The sequence below is a fragment of the Aythya fuligula genome, chromosome 1 (genome assembly GCF_009819795.1).
Source record: "Aythya fuligula isolate bAytFul2 chromosome 1, bAytFul2.pri, whole genome shotgun sequence".
Classification (NCBI taxonomy): Eukaryota; Metazoa; Chordata; class Aves; order Anseriformes; family Anatidae; genus Aythya; species Aythya fuligula.
In genome coordinates, this window is record NC_045559.1 from 185,460,180 (window position 1) to 185,476,163 (window position 15,984).

The window sequence follows — 15,984 nt, forward strand, 5'->3', positions numbered from 1 at the left end:
GCTCCCTGGGTGAGCATCCTGACACTGGTCTGGGGGTCCTTTGAAGACCTGGTCCAATTCATGCTTCTGGAGATGCTTCATGTAGACGAGACAAAAAAGGGGCTGCTTGGCTCAGGGATTCAGATTTAAGGGGCTGTGCTGGACAACTGATATTTAGGTAGAGGAGCAACACTCCTGGCAGGACTGGGGGAACCCAGGGGTCTTGGCTATGGATCAGGTCGTGGACAAGGAGAGATGTTGAGGAGCTGTGGTGTGTGCACCATGCCCTGTCCTTTATCTATTTCATAGAATCATCAAGGTTGGACAAGCCCTCCAAGATCATCTGATCCAACCATCCCCTACCACCGCTGTCACCCACTAAACTGTGTCCCTAAGCACCACATCCAACCTTTCCTTGAACACCCCCAGGGACGGTGACTCCACCACCTCCCTGGGCAACCCGTCCCAGTGCCTGACTGCTCTTTCTGAGCAGAAATGTCTCCTCATTGCCAACCTGAACCTCCCCTGGCACAGCTTGAGGCCATTCCCTCTGGTCCTATCACTGGTTACCTGTGAGAAGAGGCTGACCCCAGCTCCCCACAGCTTCCTTTCAGGTGGCTGCAGAGAGCAATGAGGTCTCTCCTGATCCTCGTCTTCCCCAGACTAATCTTCTGAAGCAAGCCTGGAAGTCTCATCTAATCACAACCCAAGGGTTTCACCAGTGCTGTGACAGCCCTGTCCTGAGATCCCAGGAAGGAGATGCCCATCTCTGGCTTCCACCCAGCTCCCCCTGGAGAACTGAGGGCCTGCAGGAGGCCAACAAGGACAGCCTTTGGGAGATCCTTTGGGGTCTCTGCACCAGAGAGACCGGTGAGCAGCCGGAGGAGGGCAGTGTGAGGCAAGGCTGGCAGCAGGGCCCTGCCCTCACCCCTGGGGCTTTTCCAGCCCAGGAGCAGGGGGTGACACCGGGCTGGCACCGGGAGGCGACAGCTGGGAGCAACCAGGAGGAGGTGGCGGGCAGACAGCAGCTCCTCCTCAGAGCCAATAGGACCGGGGGTTTTGTTTGGTTTGGAGGGCCTGGGTTTGTCCCTGGAAGACGAGAGGCCTCCTCCCTTCTTTACAGCTCCAGCGCTGCTTTCAGGAACAGGCGGCAGGGAGGAAGCAGGAAAACCTGCTAAAATATCCCAAATACCCCAAGGGGCTGTTTGGGAAGCAGCGTGGCCATAAGTGAGCTGGGCACCTGCGTCCCCTCACTCTCACAACGCCCAACACGAAATATTACCCACAAAAGGCCAGGGGCCTGCAAGGAGGCGTGCAGTTAACGCCTTCGAAACCTTCGACCCCGCAAACAACAAACCCCGTGCCTCTGCTGACTGAACAGGTTTGCTGGATTGGGCTCGAAGAGAAACACGGGGCCGAGGGAGCTGTGGGGCAGCCACCATGGAGCTTCTGGCCATACAGGGCCTTGGGTAGGGGGAGTAAATGGGTAGGACATGTGGGGAGACACGGCCACATGCATCACCTCCCTTCCAGGGTTACGTTTCAAAGGCAGGAGAAACAGGAAATAGGATCACAGAATCATTAGGGTTGGACAAGACCTCCAAGAACACCTGGCCCAACCATCCCCTACCACCTATCACCCACTAAACCATGTCCCCAAGCACCACGTCCAACCTCTCCTTGAACACCCCCATGAGTTAGGAGGACAGCAAGGACCTCAGGCTTTCTATTGCCCCAAGGTGAAGGGGGGGACAGCCCAGGGGCTTGCAGCTGCAGTGTGGTGGTGTCCTTGGGGAGGGACTCAGCACCAACATCTGCGGCCACATCATGCACGGTGCAAGGCCGAAGGCTGCGGCTGGGGGACACCGTGCTGCCCAAGGAGCATGGGGGGAGACATCAGCCTCCGTGAGGGGCTGGGAGGGTACGGGAGTGACCCCTGGGGTTATAGGGCTGCCAGTGATAGCTGCTTGGCCTCATGCTCCTGCCTGTTGGGGCCGTACCATTGGGTGCACACTGTGGTCAGAGCCCTGGCCACTGTGCCCAGGGTGACATCTCAGCGTGGAGCCTGGGGACAGCCCCAAACACCCCATGGCTGACCGAATCCTCCGGTGCTTAATTTGACTTTTTTCCCGTTTTCTCTCCACGCTTCCTTTAGGCTCCCGGAGGGGAACCAGGACCATCCAAGCTCAGCCCCAACAGCACCTGTCCGAGGGGGCAGCAGGGGGGCACAGCCGGTGGCACAGCTTGGCACGCCATGCCGTGCCATGCCATGCCGTGCCGTGCCATGCCATGCCGTGCCATGCCTTGCTGTGCCATGCCAAGCCGTGCCGTGCCATGCCGAGCCATGCCGTGCCTTTCCCCCCGTCCCCCAGCTCCTCTCCCTTCCCAGCAACAAGGATCCCGCTGGGGAGCAAGCGCTCAGCATCCAGCCCTCTCCGAGAGGCATGTGCTTAAACAAGCCGGGTATCAACCCCACGATAAAAGTATTGGGTTATTCTGCAACGTAATCTACATCAAAGCCTCGGGGGCTGCCGGCTTGAAAAGATCCAAGATGTTTTCTGAGTCCTTATCATGTCTGTGCTTAGGGGGAGCCATAAATTCCACAGGGCGGACGAACTAACACACGATTCCTCCTTCCCTTCGCTCTCCTTGGCCACCAAAGGGCTTTTTTTTTTTCTTTGCTCTTGCTTTTTTTCTTTTTCTTTTTTTTTTTTTTTACCTTGCAAACAAAGCTCCCGGTGGTTCCGCGCCGTTAACACGGGGGGGCACGGGGAGGGATGATCTCCCCACCCCAAGCTTCTCCTAAGTGATGGAAAAATACTAGTTTTTCAGACAAAAACGCTTAGTACGAACCAAGAAGGTGCACCCGCAGCCCTGCAAGGCCCTTCCCGGGGTTTAACGGGGTCGGTTCGGGGCGGGGGGTGCCCGGCACTGGGCACCAGCCGCCACCCCCATTGGGACCGGCGGTTCCCTCGGACCCGGCTCCCCCGGAGGCAGGCAGATGCCCTAGAAAATGGTGATTTTTCGGCTCCAGATGGAAGGTTTGGGGCTCAAGGAGGAAAGCGGGGAGCCCGCAGAGACGGCTCCAGAGCCCCGGAGCCCGATGTGGAGAGCGGGGAGCCCGGCACGGCAGCGTCTGGCCGGGCCAAAGCCTTGGGAGAAAGAGCCCCTCGGGGGAAAAAAATTAAAACCAATGTAAAATAAAGTGAAAAGAAATAAAGTAAAACGAAAAGACGTGAAATTAAAAGAAATAAAGTAAAACGAAAAGAAATAAAACGAAAAGAAATAAAGTAAAGCGAAAAGAAATAAAATGAAAAGAAATAAAGTGAAATGAAATAAAGTGAAATAAAGTGAAATGAAATAAAGTGAAATAAAGTGTAATAAAATAAAATAAAATAAAATAAAATAAAATAAAATAAAATAAAATAAAATAAAATAAAATAAAAGTAATAAAATAAAATAAAAAATAATAAAGAAACAAACCAAAACACAGTAACACCAGGCGATATTTCCCTCCAACCGGCCTCTCCGATTTGGCAATTGTCGGTTTTAGAGGTATTGAGTGGCTTTTATCTGCTCGGGATCTAGGGAAATAAGAACATAATAATAATAATAATAATAATAATAATAATAATAATAATAATAATAATAATAATAATAATAATAATAATAATAATAATAATAATAATAATAATAATAATGAAACACGGGGGGAGAGACCAGGGCCTCTCTTGCGCTCCTGTGTCCGGGGATGGAGCTGCCCAACGGGACCCGCTCCGCTCCGGGAGCTTTGGCCGAAGCAGAAAAAGTCCCAAAAAGGTGGCAGCAAAGGAGGGAGCGGCAGCCAGGGCCGGCTCGGGAACCCCCACCCCGGCAAAGCCTTGTCGCCTTTGTGTCCCCAAATCCGCGGGGACAGAAGAGGGAAAACCCTCGTGGAGAAATGCAGCTGGAGGCGGTGTCCCTCTCCCCGATTTTTTTGGGGGGTGACAAAAATCCTGCCCCAGCCGAAACGAAGGGGGACAGGGAAAGGGGAGTGTCGCTATCCCCGGAGCCGGTGCGGGCAGGGGGGCACAGAAAAAGCCAAGGAGAGGAGGATCGGGGAGGGGGCACCCCGAGCTGGCCGTGCCCGGCCGATTTAGGGTTTTTCTGGGCTTTGGTACGTTTTAATACGGTATTTTCGGATTTTTGTCGTTTGGATGCTTCCTTCCTCCCTTTGTGGCATCATCAACTTGGCATGGGGGCTGCGAGCCCCGCTCCCCCTCCCAGTTCCCCCAGCAGCACCCAGGTGCGATGCTGGAAACGGGAGGGAACCCACCTCGGGGGAAGGCTGCTGGCGCGCGTTGCGCTCTTGTTATTGTAGGGTCGCGACTGTGGGCTCGCAACCACGGCCGTGAGCTTGAGGCAACCTCGTTTTCCGCACGGTAGCCGTGCGACGGGACAGGGACACCCGGGCACCGACCACCGGAGACCCCCGGGAGCCCGGGGAGAGCCGTCGGGGAAAGCCGGTGCGACGTGCTGGGAAAGCGGGGGGGGGCTTTTCTCGGCGGGTGAAAGGTTCCCTGGCTGTGTCATGGGAAAAGATGCAAATATGCAAACGTTTTCTGGCATTGTCCCGGCTCAGGGTGAAAAGTTAAAGCATAAAAGCGGCGGGGGGAGAGCTGAGAAAAGGGGAGGTTGGGGCGGGGGGGGGGGGGGGCGCCTCTTCAAAGGGGGCTGGCTGGCTCGGGGAAGCCGGCTGCCGCTCGCCCGCTCTCCGGGGCGGGTTCCCAAGGCGTCGGGGTGGGAAATAAAAAATAAAAATAAAAAATACGAGTGTGCCAGGAGGGGAGGTCGCCTTTTTCCCCGAGGGCATCGCCCCCCCAGCCTCCCCGGCTTTCCCGAGGGAGATGGGAGCGGGCAAAGCCTTTCCTTCGGTACCCCCGTGGGTGCCCCGCAGCCCGGCTTTGGGGAGCTCTTTTTGGGGCGGGAGGTGCTGCTCGAGCACAGGGCACGGGGCTCACGTCGAGGCCGTCTGGGGGCGAGGGGGAAAGGAGCCCCCAAAGGCATCGGGGCCCCGACAGCGCCGGGTTTGGAGGCTGCGGGGACACACGCGTGGGGACAGAGGCTGCGCCCTCCGAGGGGGGGGTCTCCTCTTACCTCGCCTCCATCGCCCGTGACCGAGTGGGCAGCGCCCTAGAAAGAGCAGCAGGCCGCGGCGGCGGGGGGGGTGGGGGTTTGGTGGCTTAAAAGAACCCACGAGAAAGAAAAAAAAAAATAAAAAAATTGCTTGTTGGATTTTTAATGAAAACTCCCTCCTCCTCCGCCCCTTCCTTGCCCCCCAGCCCCAAGAAGAGCTGGTTAAAGCGCTGCCCGCAGATCGGCCGCGATACACGGTTCCCATATTCCCACCCTCGCCCTTAGATCTCCCTCTCTGTCTTTTGCAAGTCTCTTGATTTCATCCTTTGAACCTGTGATTGGAGGTTAAAGTGCACCAGGTTGCAATGGAAGGAGGAAGCTCTTAAACAATAAAGGCTTGAATATTTAGCTGTGATCAGGTCGCTGCCCTCTCCTTATCTTTTTAAATGCAAATCGTCTTTTAGGGGTAGTAGCTATATACCCAGCGCCTCTCCACGTCACCTGCCTTTGGTGTGTCTGGGCCATTACTAATAGGGCCTTGTAAACAATCGTTAATCATGTAAGTGCTGCCGGCCATCGGCTTCGGACCGGCCCCGGCAGCGAGCAGCGCTCGGCGCCGAGGCAGAGCGGGGCCGCGGCCCCTCCGCCTGCCCCCTCCCCGCCCCGGGGGAGCCCGGCCCCGGGCCCCAGCAGCTCCGAGAGCCCCAGCAGCATGCGGAGAGCCGCCGCCGGGGTCCCGCCAGCATGTACGTGAGCTACCTCCTGGACAAGGACGGGCCCATGTACCCCGGCCCCGTGCGCCACTCGGGGGGGCTCAACCTGGCGGCGCAGAACTTCGTGGGCGCCCCCCAGTACGCGGACTACGGGGGCTACCATGTGAACCTCGACAGCTCCCAGTCCCCCGGCACGGCCTGGCCGGCTCCCTACGCCGCTCCTCTCCGCGACGACTGGGGAGCCTACGGGCAAGGGGCGCCGCCGGCCGCCGGAGCCGTCCACGGCCTCAACGGGGGCTCCCCGGCCGCAGCCATGGCCTACAGCCCCGCCGAATATCACCACCACCACCCGCACGCCCACCACCACGCCGGCCCCTCGCCCCACTGCTCCGCCGGGGTCATGCAGCCCCTCAACGCCGCCGCCGCCGGGGCCGCCCCGGAGCCGCTGTCCCCCGGGGGGCAGCGCCGAGGGCTCTGCGAGTGGATGAGGAAACCGGCGCAGCCCCCCCTCAGCAGCCAGGGTAAGCGGGGAGCCGCCGGGGAGCCGCGGAAAGGGGCGCCCCGTCGGGGGACGGGGGGGGGTCCGCGCCCGTCGGGGGGCGCGGGGAGGGGGACCTCGGCACAAACCCGCTCGGGAGCTGCTCCTCGGCGGCGTTTTCTTGCTGGCCACCGAGGGGGGAAAAGCGCTGCTGACAGCAGCTCCGCGCTCCCCGGTACGCGGCCTGCGGCGGAGGGCAGCGGCACAGCCCCGAGGGCTCCCCGTGCGCCCCGTCGGGGGGTCGCGGAGCTCCGGGAGCGGGCTCGGGCGGCATCCCGAGGGCATCTCTCCGCTCTTCCTCCCTCCTCCGCTCCGCTCGTCCACTTATAGCCACTTAAAAGATTTTTATAACCAATTACAGGCGTATAAATCATCGGCCGGTGTCGCTCCGCATTTGTTTCTGACTCACTGGCCGCCTAACCCTTTAGGAACCCTTAGCGCGACCTGGCCACCCCCGCGGGGATTTCGGGTGCCTTCGGTCCCCGAAATGGGGCCGAGAGGTGCGAGGGCGTCCCCCCCCACCTTGTGTCCCCCCCCCCCGTTCTCCCGGCGGCCGAGGCTGCCTGGGGGAGGCCGGGGGAGGCTGCTCCCGGCGCCGCTCTCCCTTGTGATGTTAATCCCCCCGCAGCCCCTCTTTTATATCTCTCCCCCCCTTTACATCTGCCACGGGGAGATGCATGCCTCCCGCTTTGATGTACACCTTCCGCTGCCATTGTCTCTCTTTTTTTATTTATATTTATAAATATACGGCCGAAAAGCACCCAAAAAAGGGACTTCGGGGCATCTCTCTCCCAGCTCCGGCTGGCTCCCCGACGGCGCGGGGAGGGGGGTCCCGGGCACCGAGGCTCTGGGGAAGCCCCGGTGTCCCCGCCGCTGGCTCCGGGTGGCGGTGGCGGTGTTGGAGGAGCTCCCCCGGGGCCCGTGGCGCTTCCCAGAGCAGCCCGTGGTGTTCCCACAGGTCGGGGCTGCTCGGTGGTGGCCGGTCCCTTGGCTCCATTCAAATTCTGCCTTTGGAGCCAGTGTTTATGTTAATGCGCGAGGCTGGGGCTGGGGGGCGGGGGGGGGATGAAAGCGCCTGCCGCCATTTGTTCAGTAGTGGTAATTCAAACAGAATGTGGCTGTCATTAAGGCTTTGAGAAGGATTTTTTTTTTTTTTTTTTTTTTTTTTTGTCTTTGATAAGATCTCCTTGTCCCGCATTGTTTGGGATTGTGTTCCCTATTCACTGGCTCTGGGGAGTTTTCTCTGATCAGGCTTGTATCTTTACAGGGTGCTTTTGTTGTGGTTTGCAGAGAGTTTACCTGAACAAAGTCAGCCTGCCAGCCATTAAGCACCTAGGGGGCAGAAACTCCCCGCGCCTCAGATCTCTGGGGAAGGAGGAGAAGGGCCGGGGTTCCAACCAGCTCAACCAGAAACGAGCCCAAGAAAGGAGGTCACTCCATGCAGCCATGCATATACTCGCCGGCCACTCGCCGAAATTCGCCTTCGGACTTGGTTTTGTTCAATTTGGGGGGCTGCAACCTCACGGAGCCCTCCCGGGGGCACCGCGGAGCCCCCTCGGGCCCTGCCCTACGCCGGCGGCGGGGCGAGGGGCGGCGGAGCCGGGCAGGAGCCCGGGGACTGCTCCGGGCTGGGCTCCGAGCCGCCGGGCCCTCAGCAGGATTTTCCTTTCTTTTCACCTTTTCCTTTTTTTTTTTTCTCCCACTTTATCCCCCCTTTTTCATTTTTTTCTCCAATTTCCCCTTTTTTTCCATAGTTTTTCCTTTCTTTCCCCACATTTTTTTTCAATTCTTCCCTCCTTCTTCCTTTTTTTTCCCCCTTTTTTCTTTTTTTCTTTTCCCTCTCCTCCTAAGCCCGTCCCCGATGGGGAACGCAAAGCAAACCCCAAGGCGGCCCAAAGCGCGCAATAAATTTGTCCCCAGCAAAACGACCGGGAGCGCACCGGGGCGCAGGGTGGGGGTGGTGGCGGAGGGCCCGCGCCCATGTCGCTGTCGCAACTGACATTCCCGCAGCTTTTGCAACACGTGCCCAAGGTCTGAGGGACGGTTTAACTGCTGCTCTCCCCTCTGTTTGCTGTTCTCAGGGGAGCCCGGTGCAGGGAGAGGCGGGCAGGGAGCAGGGGTGGCCTCATCCTGCTCGCCCTGCGCCCTCCGGGAGCCACCCTGCGGCGGCTGCCGCGCAGCTCCGCGCTGCTTTTGCTTTTGCTTTCCCAACCCGGGCTTTGTTCCCCGCAGTTAAAACCAGGACGAAAGACAAGTACCGCGTCGTCTACACCGACCACCAGCGGCTGGAGCTGGAGAAGGAGTTCCACTACAGCCGCTACATCACCATCCGGAGGAAAGCGGAGCTGGCCTCCAGCCTGGGGCTGTCGGAGAGGCAGGTGTGTGCTCCAGAGTGTGGGGTCGGGGTGTGTGGGGTCGGGATTTGTGGGACAGGGACAGGATGCGCGTGTCGGAATGTGTAGGGTTGGGATGTATAGGGTTGGGATGTGTAGGGTTGGGATGTGTAGGGTTGGGATGTGTAGTGTCGGGACGTATAGGGTTAGGATGTGTAGGTTTGGGATGTGTAGGGTCGGGATGTGTAGGGTCGGGACGTGTAGGGTCGGGACATGTAGGACTCGGATGTGTAGGGTCGGGACGTGTAGGGTCGGGATGTGTAGGGTTGGGACGTGTAGGGTTGAGATGTATACGGTTCAGATGTGCAGGGTCGGCATGTGTAGGGTTGGGATGTGTAAGGTCAGCATGTGTAGGGTCGGGATGCGCAGGGACGGGATGCACACATCGGGATGCAGGGATGCTCGGGGCATAGATGCTCGGGACAGGGAGGTTTAAGTGCAGGGATGCTCGGGGGAGGGATGCTTGGGGCAAGGATGTGCGCTACCAGGGATGCGCACACCGGGATGCGCAAGGAGGCTCCCGGCGCCTCTCCCATTACGGATCCCCGTGGTGGTGGGGGGACAGCCGGAGGCGACACCCCCCTAACTGCCCTCTCTTCCCCCGGCAGGTGAAAATCTGGTTCCAGAACCGGCGGGCGAAGGAGAGGAAGATCAACAAGAAGAAGCTGCAGCAGGCGCAGCCCGGCGGTGCGGAGCCGCTCAGCCCCGGCGCCCCTCTGCAGGGTCCCGCAGGGGGGGCAGCAGCCGCCGGGCTGGGTCCCGCCGCCCCCCAGTGACAGCGGCCGGGGGGGCCGCAGCTCAGGGACTGCTGGAGGGCACGGCCGCAGCGGGGCCGGGCCGAGCCGTGCCGGGCCGGGCCGGGGCCGGGGGGGTCTCGGTGGCACGGTGGGAGCGGCCCCCCCCCCGCCTATGCACTACACCGCCCCGCGGGGCCGGCCTTGTGTACAGAGTGTACAGTGTGCGTGTCTCGTCGTCCGGGGGAATCGTGGCGGTGGCTTTATTATTATTAATATTATTATGGTTTTCGGTTTTCCTTTTTTTTTTTTTTTTTTTTTTTTTATTGTTTTTACCCTGGAGTTTGTTAGATAAAAGGGGGGGCGCGGGCGCTGCCTGCCTGCCCCCCGTGAATCTCAGGGATCCGCAAGGTTTTCACAATGTTGTCGGGTTAACTATGAATTTTAACAGGAAGAAAAGAAAAATTAAAGCACATTTTTTTATTTTATATTTTATTTTATTTTATTTTATTTTTTTCTCGTGACCATAAATATGCAAAATGTTCATCCTGCCCTAAGGGTCAGAGCAGACAAGATAAGGCGCTGTTTAAACGTTCAGAAGTGAATTGCTTAATGTTAGACACTTGTAAAAGAGCCCATAAATCCCGTGCTGACAGTCATCCAGCCAGATTTATTAGCCGCAGTGCAGAGAAATTGGAAGAGTGAAGTCTCTGCAAATCATGTCCAGTCGTGCTGGAGGGGGGGATCTTTGTCTGTGCGTGCAGAGCTAACGCAAAGTGCCTGGTGCCATTTTGCACAGCTTGCAGTGTCCTTTAATTTAAATTATTTCTCTTTTCTTGCCCCCTCATGTTACTTGGCTCACTTGGATTTTTTTCCAGTTAGTTTTCAAAACTCTCCTTGGATTTACCAGCTTTGCCTTCATCGCATCCTCACTGAGAGCAGAAACCCACAGAGGAGCCTCGTGCTCCTACACAGCTCACCTCGCATGGGCTGTGCCCATTCACCATTTCTTCCTAAATGATGGGGACCAGGATAGAAATGCCAAAGGCTCACCCAGCTAGAGACAAAAGGAGAAAGATCTGTTTGATTTGGTCAAATCAACCAGTGCCCCAGGCTGGCAGTGGGACCCACTCGTATGGGGCCGTGCCCTGGTGGCAATGGGAGCACTGCCCAGCCTCGGGCACATTTTGGGGTGATTTCTGCAGGTTGCTGACTTCTCCAGCACATGGCCCTGCATCGCTCTGGTTTTCTCACCAACTCCCTTCCAAATACCCAATTTGCCTTATTCTGAGCATTTTGTTTTTCCTCTTCTCACCATGCTGACAGCCGAAGCCACGTGCCAGTGGGATCTGCAGGACGGCACGGGCAAGATGGGTTTGCCCCATGGACCAGGTGTCTCCTCTCTGTACCAGAGGGAGGATGGGGAAATGCTGAGAGCTGTCCACAATGTTTTTTCTGCAGCTTTTTGGGCTGGGCACGGGCTGGCAGCAGCCCTAAGGACCTGAAGCCGGTCTCCCATGCATGGGGGGAGACCGAGGTGGGGAGCAGCACCCCCAGTGCAGGGAGAGGTTGTGCCAGGGAGCATGGCCAAGTCCACAGGGCTTTGCAGGCACCATCCCCTGCTCCATCCTCCCAAGGGAGCTCGGGGGCTCCAGGTGGGTGCTGTCCCCCTTCGAGGATGCCCTCTGGTGCCCGGGGCCACCCCCGCAGCATCGATCCCGGGCCCGGCTGCTGCCTGAGCCGGTGCGGGTTGCTGCGATACGCCTGTCAATAAACCCTGTTTGGATTGTGGAGCGGAGCGCAAGGTTTGTTTGTTTAGTGGTTAGAGGTTCAAAAGTCGGCATTGTCCCACTGCAGAACGAGTACAAGTTTTTTCTCCCTAAGGAAAAGCTGGCTGCGGCGGGCGGGCGGGAGGGAGGGAGAGATATCGGTGGGCCCTTTTATTTGCTTCCAGGAATAATTAATGGCAGCGCCAAAAAAAAAAAAAAAAAAAAAAAAAAAAAGGAAGAAAAAAGATGACCACGGAGTTATGAAGGGCCATCAATAAGTAAATTAATCACGAAGGATCTGTGGGTGTAATAGGTGCTGCTTGGCAGGGTTTGGCTGGCACTTCCCCATGCCCCTGGAGCTGGGGTGACACGGGGCTGGCGGAGCCCTGGGATCACCACCACGAGGGTGGCATGGGGCTGCCCAGACAGATCCAAGACACCAGGACAGATCCTGTACCCCTCCAGCACCATGCTCCTGGTTGTCTTCAGTGCTGAAAGTGTCGGGATCTCCAGCTCTTGTCTATAGGACTTTTGAGCAAGAGTTTCTCCCCTTCAGGTGAACGTCTTATGATGAAGCATGAAGCTCTCACGTCTCCAAATTATTCTCACAGAATCAAGCCCACTGTGTTTTAAGCAATCCCCATTTCTGATCTCTTTTCCCTTTGCTAGTGAATGTTAATTTTTGAGCTCTCCACAAGTTCTTCCTGACGGTAACAGAGAACTCAAATTTCTTGCTATAAAGAGGAACCAACTGAGCAAATTATATCCACACCCAATTTCAAACATTTGCCCCCTCCCATCCCCAAACAAATAAACCACCAGCCTTCCGCCTTCCTTTATATTCCCTGTGCACCATAAAGGAGTGTAAAAAGGCACAAGCTGGATAACTTCTTTATTTGGGGCAATATTTGCAGGGATATGGAGCACTCCGGTGGCCAGACTATGATGCTGAATGGGATTTGGCAGCGGTGAGCTGGTTTTGGTGACCCCCCTATACCAACCCCATTATGGCCATCAGCCTGCTAGCTGAGCAGTATGAAGTCAGTAAGCTTTATAGAAAAAAAAAAGGAAAAAAAATGCCTAAAGTCAGCAGCAAGTAACCAGCCCCAGAAACCCTGGATCCCACCGGGGCCTGGAGCCATGTGCCGAAGTTTTAAGAGGTCCGAGCCGAAACCAAAAGTTGAACTGGTGCCAGCGAGGCGGTGCTGGAGGCCTTCCAGGAGCAAACAGCTCATGAAGGGTAAGGAAAGGCAGAGAACAGGGGTCAGGGGAAGGCACGTCTGGGTGTGCAGCAGCTCAGGGACAAAATAAGGCCACCAGGGCATGAAGGGGCACGGGGCGGGTGGCACGAGGGAGTGGAGGGCAGGGAGATGCACATGCAGTCTATGGAGGCTGACCTTGGCCAGGAGCTGTGGGTGAAGGCTGCAGCGGAGGAGAAGTGCCAGGAAGCTCTGGGGCAGTCCCTCTTGCTGCTTCTGAGTGAACACAGGCTGTTTCTTTTAGTTAATGTCTCAGCTGCTGTGATGCCTCCTGCTCCTTTCTTGGCTTTTGGTTCTTTTGGAGATCAAGCTGACCTTCCTTGAAGGAAGGGGGCAGGCACTCCCTTGCAAAGGGACAGAAAAAATTTGAGCTATTCACTAAAATAAACAGTTTGTTGCTGGGAGACTGGATTCGGAGACCAGGAATCCCTTTCCAGACCTGTATTTCTAAATTAAATTGTCATCCATTTGGGGATGATGCCCACTGCATCCCCCTGCAGGTGCTTTCAAAGCATCACCACTATGGGCAAAGAGAGGATGAAAACTCACAGCAGAGTCTCACTTCATGCCCACCTGGATGTGTAGGTACAGATCTGTAGCAGACGTCAGGCCCCATTAACCATTGGCAAGATCACCTTCTTCCCTCAGAGGGTGGTGAGGCCCTGGCACAGGCTGCCCAGAGAAGCTGTGGATGCCCCATCCCTGGAGGTGCTCAAGGCCAGGCTGGGTGGGGCTCTGGGCAACCTGGTGTGGTGGGAGGTGTCCCTGCCCATGGCAGGGGTTTGGAACTGGGTGGGCTTTAAGGTCCCTTCCAACCCAAACCATTCTGTGATGCTATGAAGGTGGCAAGCAATAGTTTTCCTCCTGTTCCTTTCTTCCTCTGGTCATAATGTAATATCTAATCTGTTGGCCACAATAGAGGCTTTGATTCACTTCCTCCAATTAACAAAAGTGCATCACTGTCTTTGTATAAAGTCTTAAAGGACTGCTTCTGTCTGCTTATGTTGAGTTGTACTGTGAGTAGCTCATGCCCAATGTAACATTTCAACTTGTGCTCTGCCTCCCAACACTCTTGCACCCAGATATAAAGGCAGGGTGGGAAGGAAAGCTTTCCTGTGGTGTTATTCAGAGAGAACAGAGCAAGCCAAAACAGAAAAAGCCCTGCAAGAGCAAATCTTGCCACAGAGGAATAAAAGCTGAGCGCGCGGACCCATCCTGCTCCAGGCATTCTTGTCCCCTTAGTCATCCAGGTATTTTTTGGCAGCTGTCGCAAGCTCGTGTAGTTTTGCTTTTGAGTCAGATCCTGTTCCCCTGACACGTCTTGTTGGCTTCCAAGCAGTCCCAGCCCGTCCCTCAGATACCTTTCACAGGGCCAAAGAGCTTTGTGAGAGAAAAGCTGCCTTATCTCCGGCATTCTTTGGGGAGGATGCTCCCGCCGCAGGTCTTCCCTTCCTCCTCAGGCGAACAAGGCAAGCTTTCAGCCCTGAAAAAATGAGGTTTCTTGTGGTCTAAGCTTTCCCTGATGTGGGTTGACCATCCAAATGGAAAAATCTCTCTGGGCCAGAAGACTTGCGTGCTCCCCTGCCTCCCTGAGTGAGAGCAGAAAAGCCACTGGTGGCTTTCCACAAGGGCTGTTTGTCAACGAGGCCTCAGAAAAGGTCCTGCTGCAAAACTCAAACTTGTGAGCTAGGGCTGTGATCCAGGTGTCTCCACCATGGGGCTTGGGATTTGCAAGATTGAAGTCCTGCATTGATGAATCTCAAGTGGAAGATGGGCAGGATGTGGACACCAGAGTGCTCCTTGGCCTCTGAAGGGATCTGCATTCCCAAATCAAGGAGGATCAAGAGGCAATAAAAACCCTAATTTTTTCTTCCTTTTCTACAGTTTGAAAATGAGCCAGTCCCTGTCACAGAGGGTGTCAGAAGTGGTATGAACAGTAGTGTTGGTATGAGCTTTTAACTATTGAGCTTTCTCCAAAGGTAACCCAAGCTTTCAGTCATGTTTTAAGGAAATTCCAGCCCTCACCTAAACTAGGGAAATCTGCACAGCTAGTGAATATAAGGCAGACCTCGCATTAGTTCTTGGTGAACATCACCTCCTATCAGATATGACAAGGAATTTGATTCTAGTTTAAATTTAAAATTTGCTGCTATATAATAAACTTCAATAGTAGAAGAAAACTCAATCCACTCTTCTTCTGGTTACAGTAAATTGGGTATAATTTTTTTCTGTGGCAATAATGTTAATTTTCTAGATCTCTGATTCTCATCAATATGCTTATATGCATCTATACATGTACAGGTAACCACAGTTAGCTGAAGGGTCTTTAAAAACATCTTGCACAACTATTCCCAGGAATGCAGTGACTCAGAAGAAAAACTGACTTTCTCTTATCAGAAGTGTATTCCTTCCTCCGGGACTTCAGTCTAAAAACACGACCCTTCTTCTATTCCCAGCAACTACACAACTACAAAACCACTCTGCTGCTCCAGACCTGCTGCTTTATTCTCAGTCATCTCCTGCTAAATTCCCATTGTGGCTCCAAATGTGCTTTCCATCCTCAAAAGCATGGTCTCTGCTGGTAAAACATGCCCAATGTTATCTCCTTGCTGGTGGACATCCCTCACCAAGATGTACATTGCAGCTCAACCCCGGGCAGAGCAGGCAGCAGGGACACCCCATGAGGTGTCGGAGGGAAGCCCAGACCTGTCTGTGATCTGCTCTGGGGTCCAGAGCAAAAGGAGACCCTGCTGAGATGGACATAAGTAAATGCACCGTAGCAGCTTGCAGAGCCCAGAGAAGAGCACACAGAAGACCAATTCTGTGCTTTTCCAGCTCTGTCACTTTGTGCCACCCCCTTACCTGGCCACCCAGCCTGCTTGGCCCTTGGGTCCCTTCCTCCCAGCCCGGGGAAACACAAGGACTGCCCCGAGCTGCTAGGAGCACGTCAGCACAAACCGGTGATTCACGCCGGAGGAATCAGCAGCATGTTTTTATCGGGTGTTAAAATGTTTCTAGAAACGTTCCCGATGTTTGATCTTGCTCGGTGTACCTTCCCTTTGAGAACATCATGCTTTGTGTACATAGCTTTGTGAAAGACGTGAAACCCTGCTTCCTCCCAGAGCAGCACGTGCTCGGATCCCCGTGGCAATACCCTTAAACTCAGTGGGCCCTGCTGTGAAGGAGCCGGAGCAGATCCCAGCTGATCCCTGCTCCAGCAATCTGCAGCACCAGGGGCCAGGAGGAGTTCTGGGCTCACAAAGCCTAGCTGGTGTGGTGGCATCTCCTCCCCAACGGGGATTTTCTGGAGACATCCAGCTCAGATGGCAAATGCTCGCTTGATGTGCCAGAGAAGCACACAAAGCTGGGTTCCTACATCCAGCCCAATAAATTAAAAAGTACCTGGGCACTGCAATTAAATCAGCTGGACTAACAAACTGCTGCATGGTCCACAGCCAGCCTTGGCTTGGGCCAGCTATTTCTT

At 55.6% G+C, this 15,984-nt stretch overlaps 1 protein-coding gene across 1 annotated transcript; it reads left to right on the forward strand.

The window, feature by feature from the left end:
• Nucleotides 1-5,838: 5,838 nt before the first annotated feature.
• On the forward strand, nucleotides 5,839-14,459 carry CDX2 (caudal type homeobox 2). Its single transcript, XM_032207290.1, has 5 exons — nucleotides 5,839-6,328; nucleotides 8,578-8,723; nucleotides 9,347-9,419; nucleotides 9,475-9,545; nucleotides 14,385-14,459. Exons 1-5 carry the CDS (start codon nucleotides 5,839-5,841, stop codon nucleotides 14,457-14,459), a joined length of 855 nt encoding a protein of 284 aa, XP_032063181.1.
• Nucleotides 14,460-15,984: the final 1,525 nt, after the last annotated feature.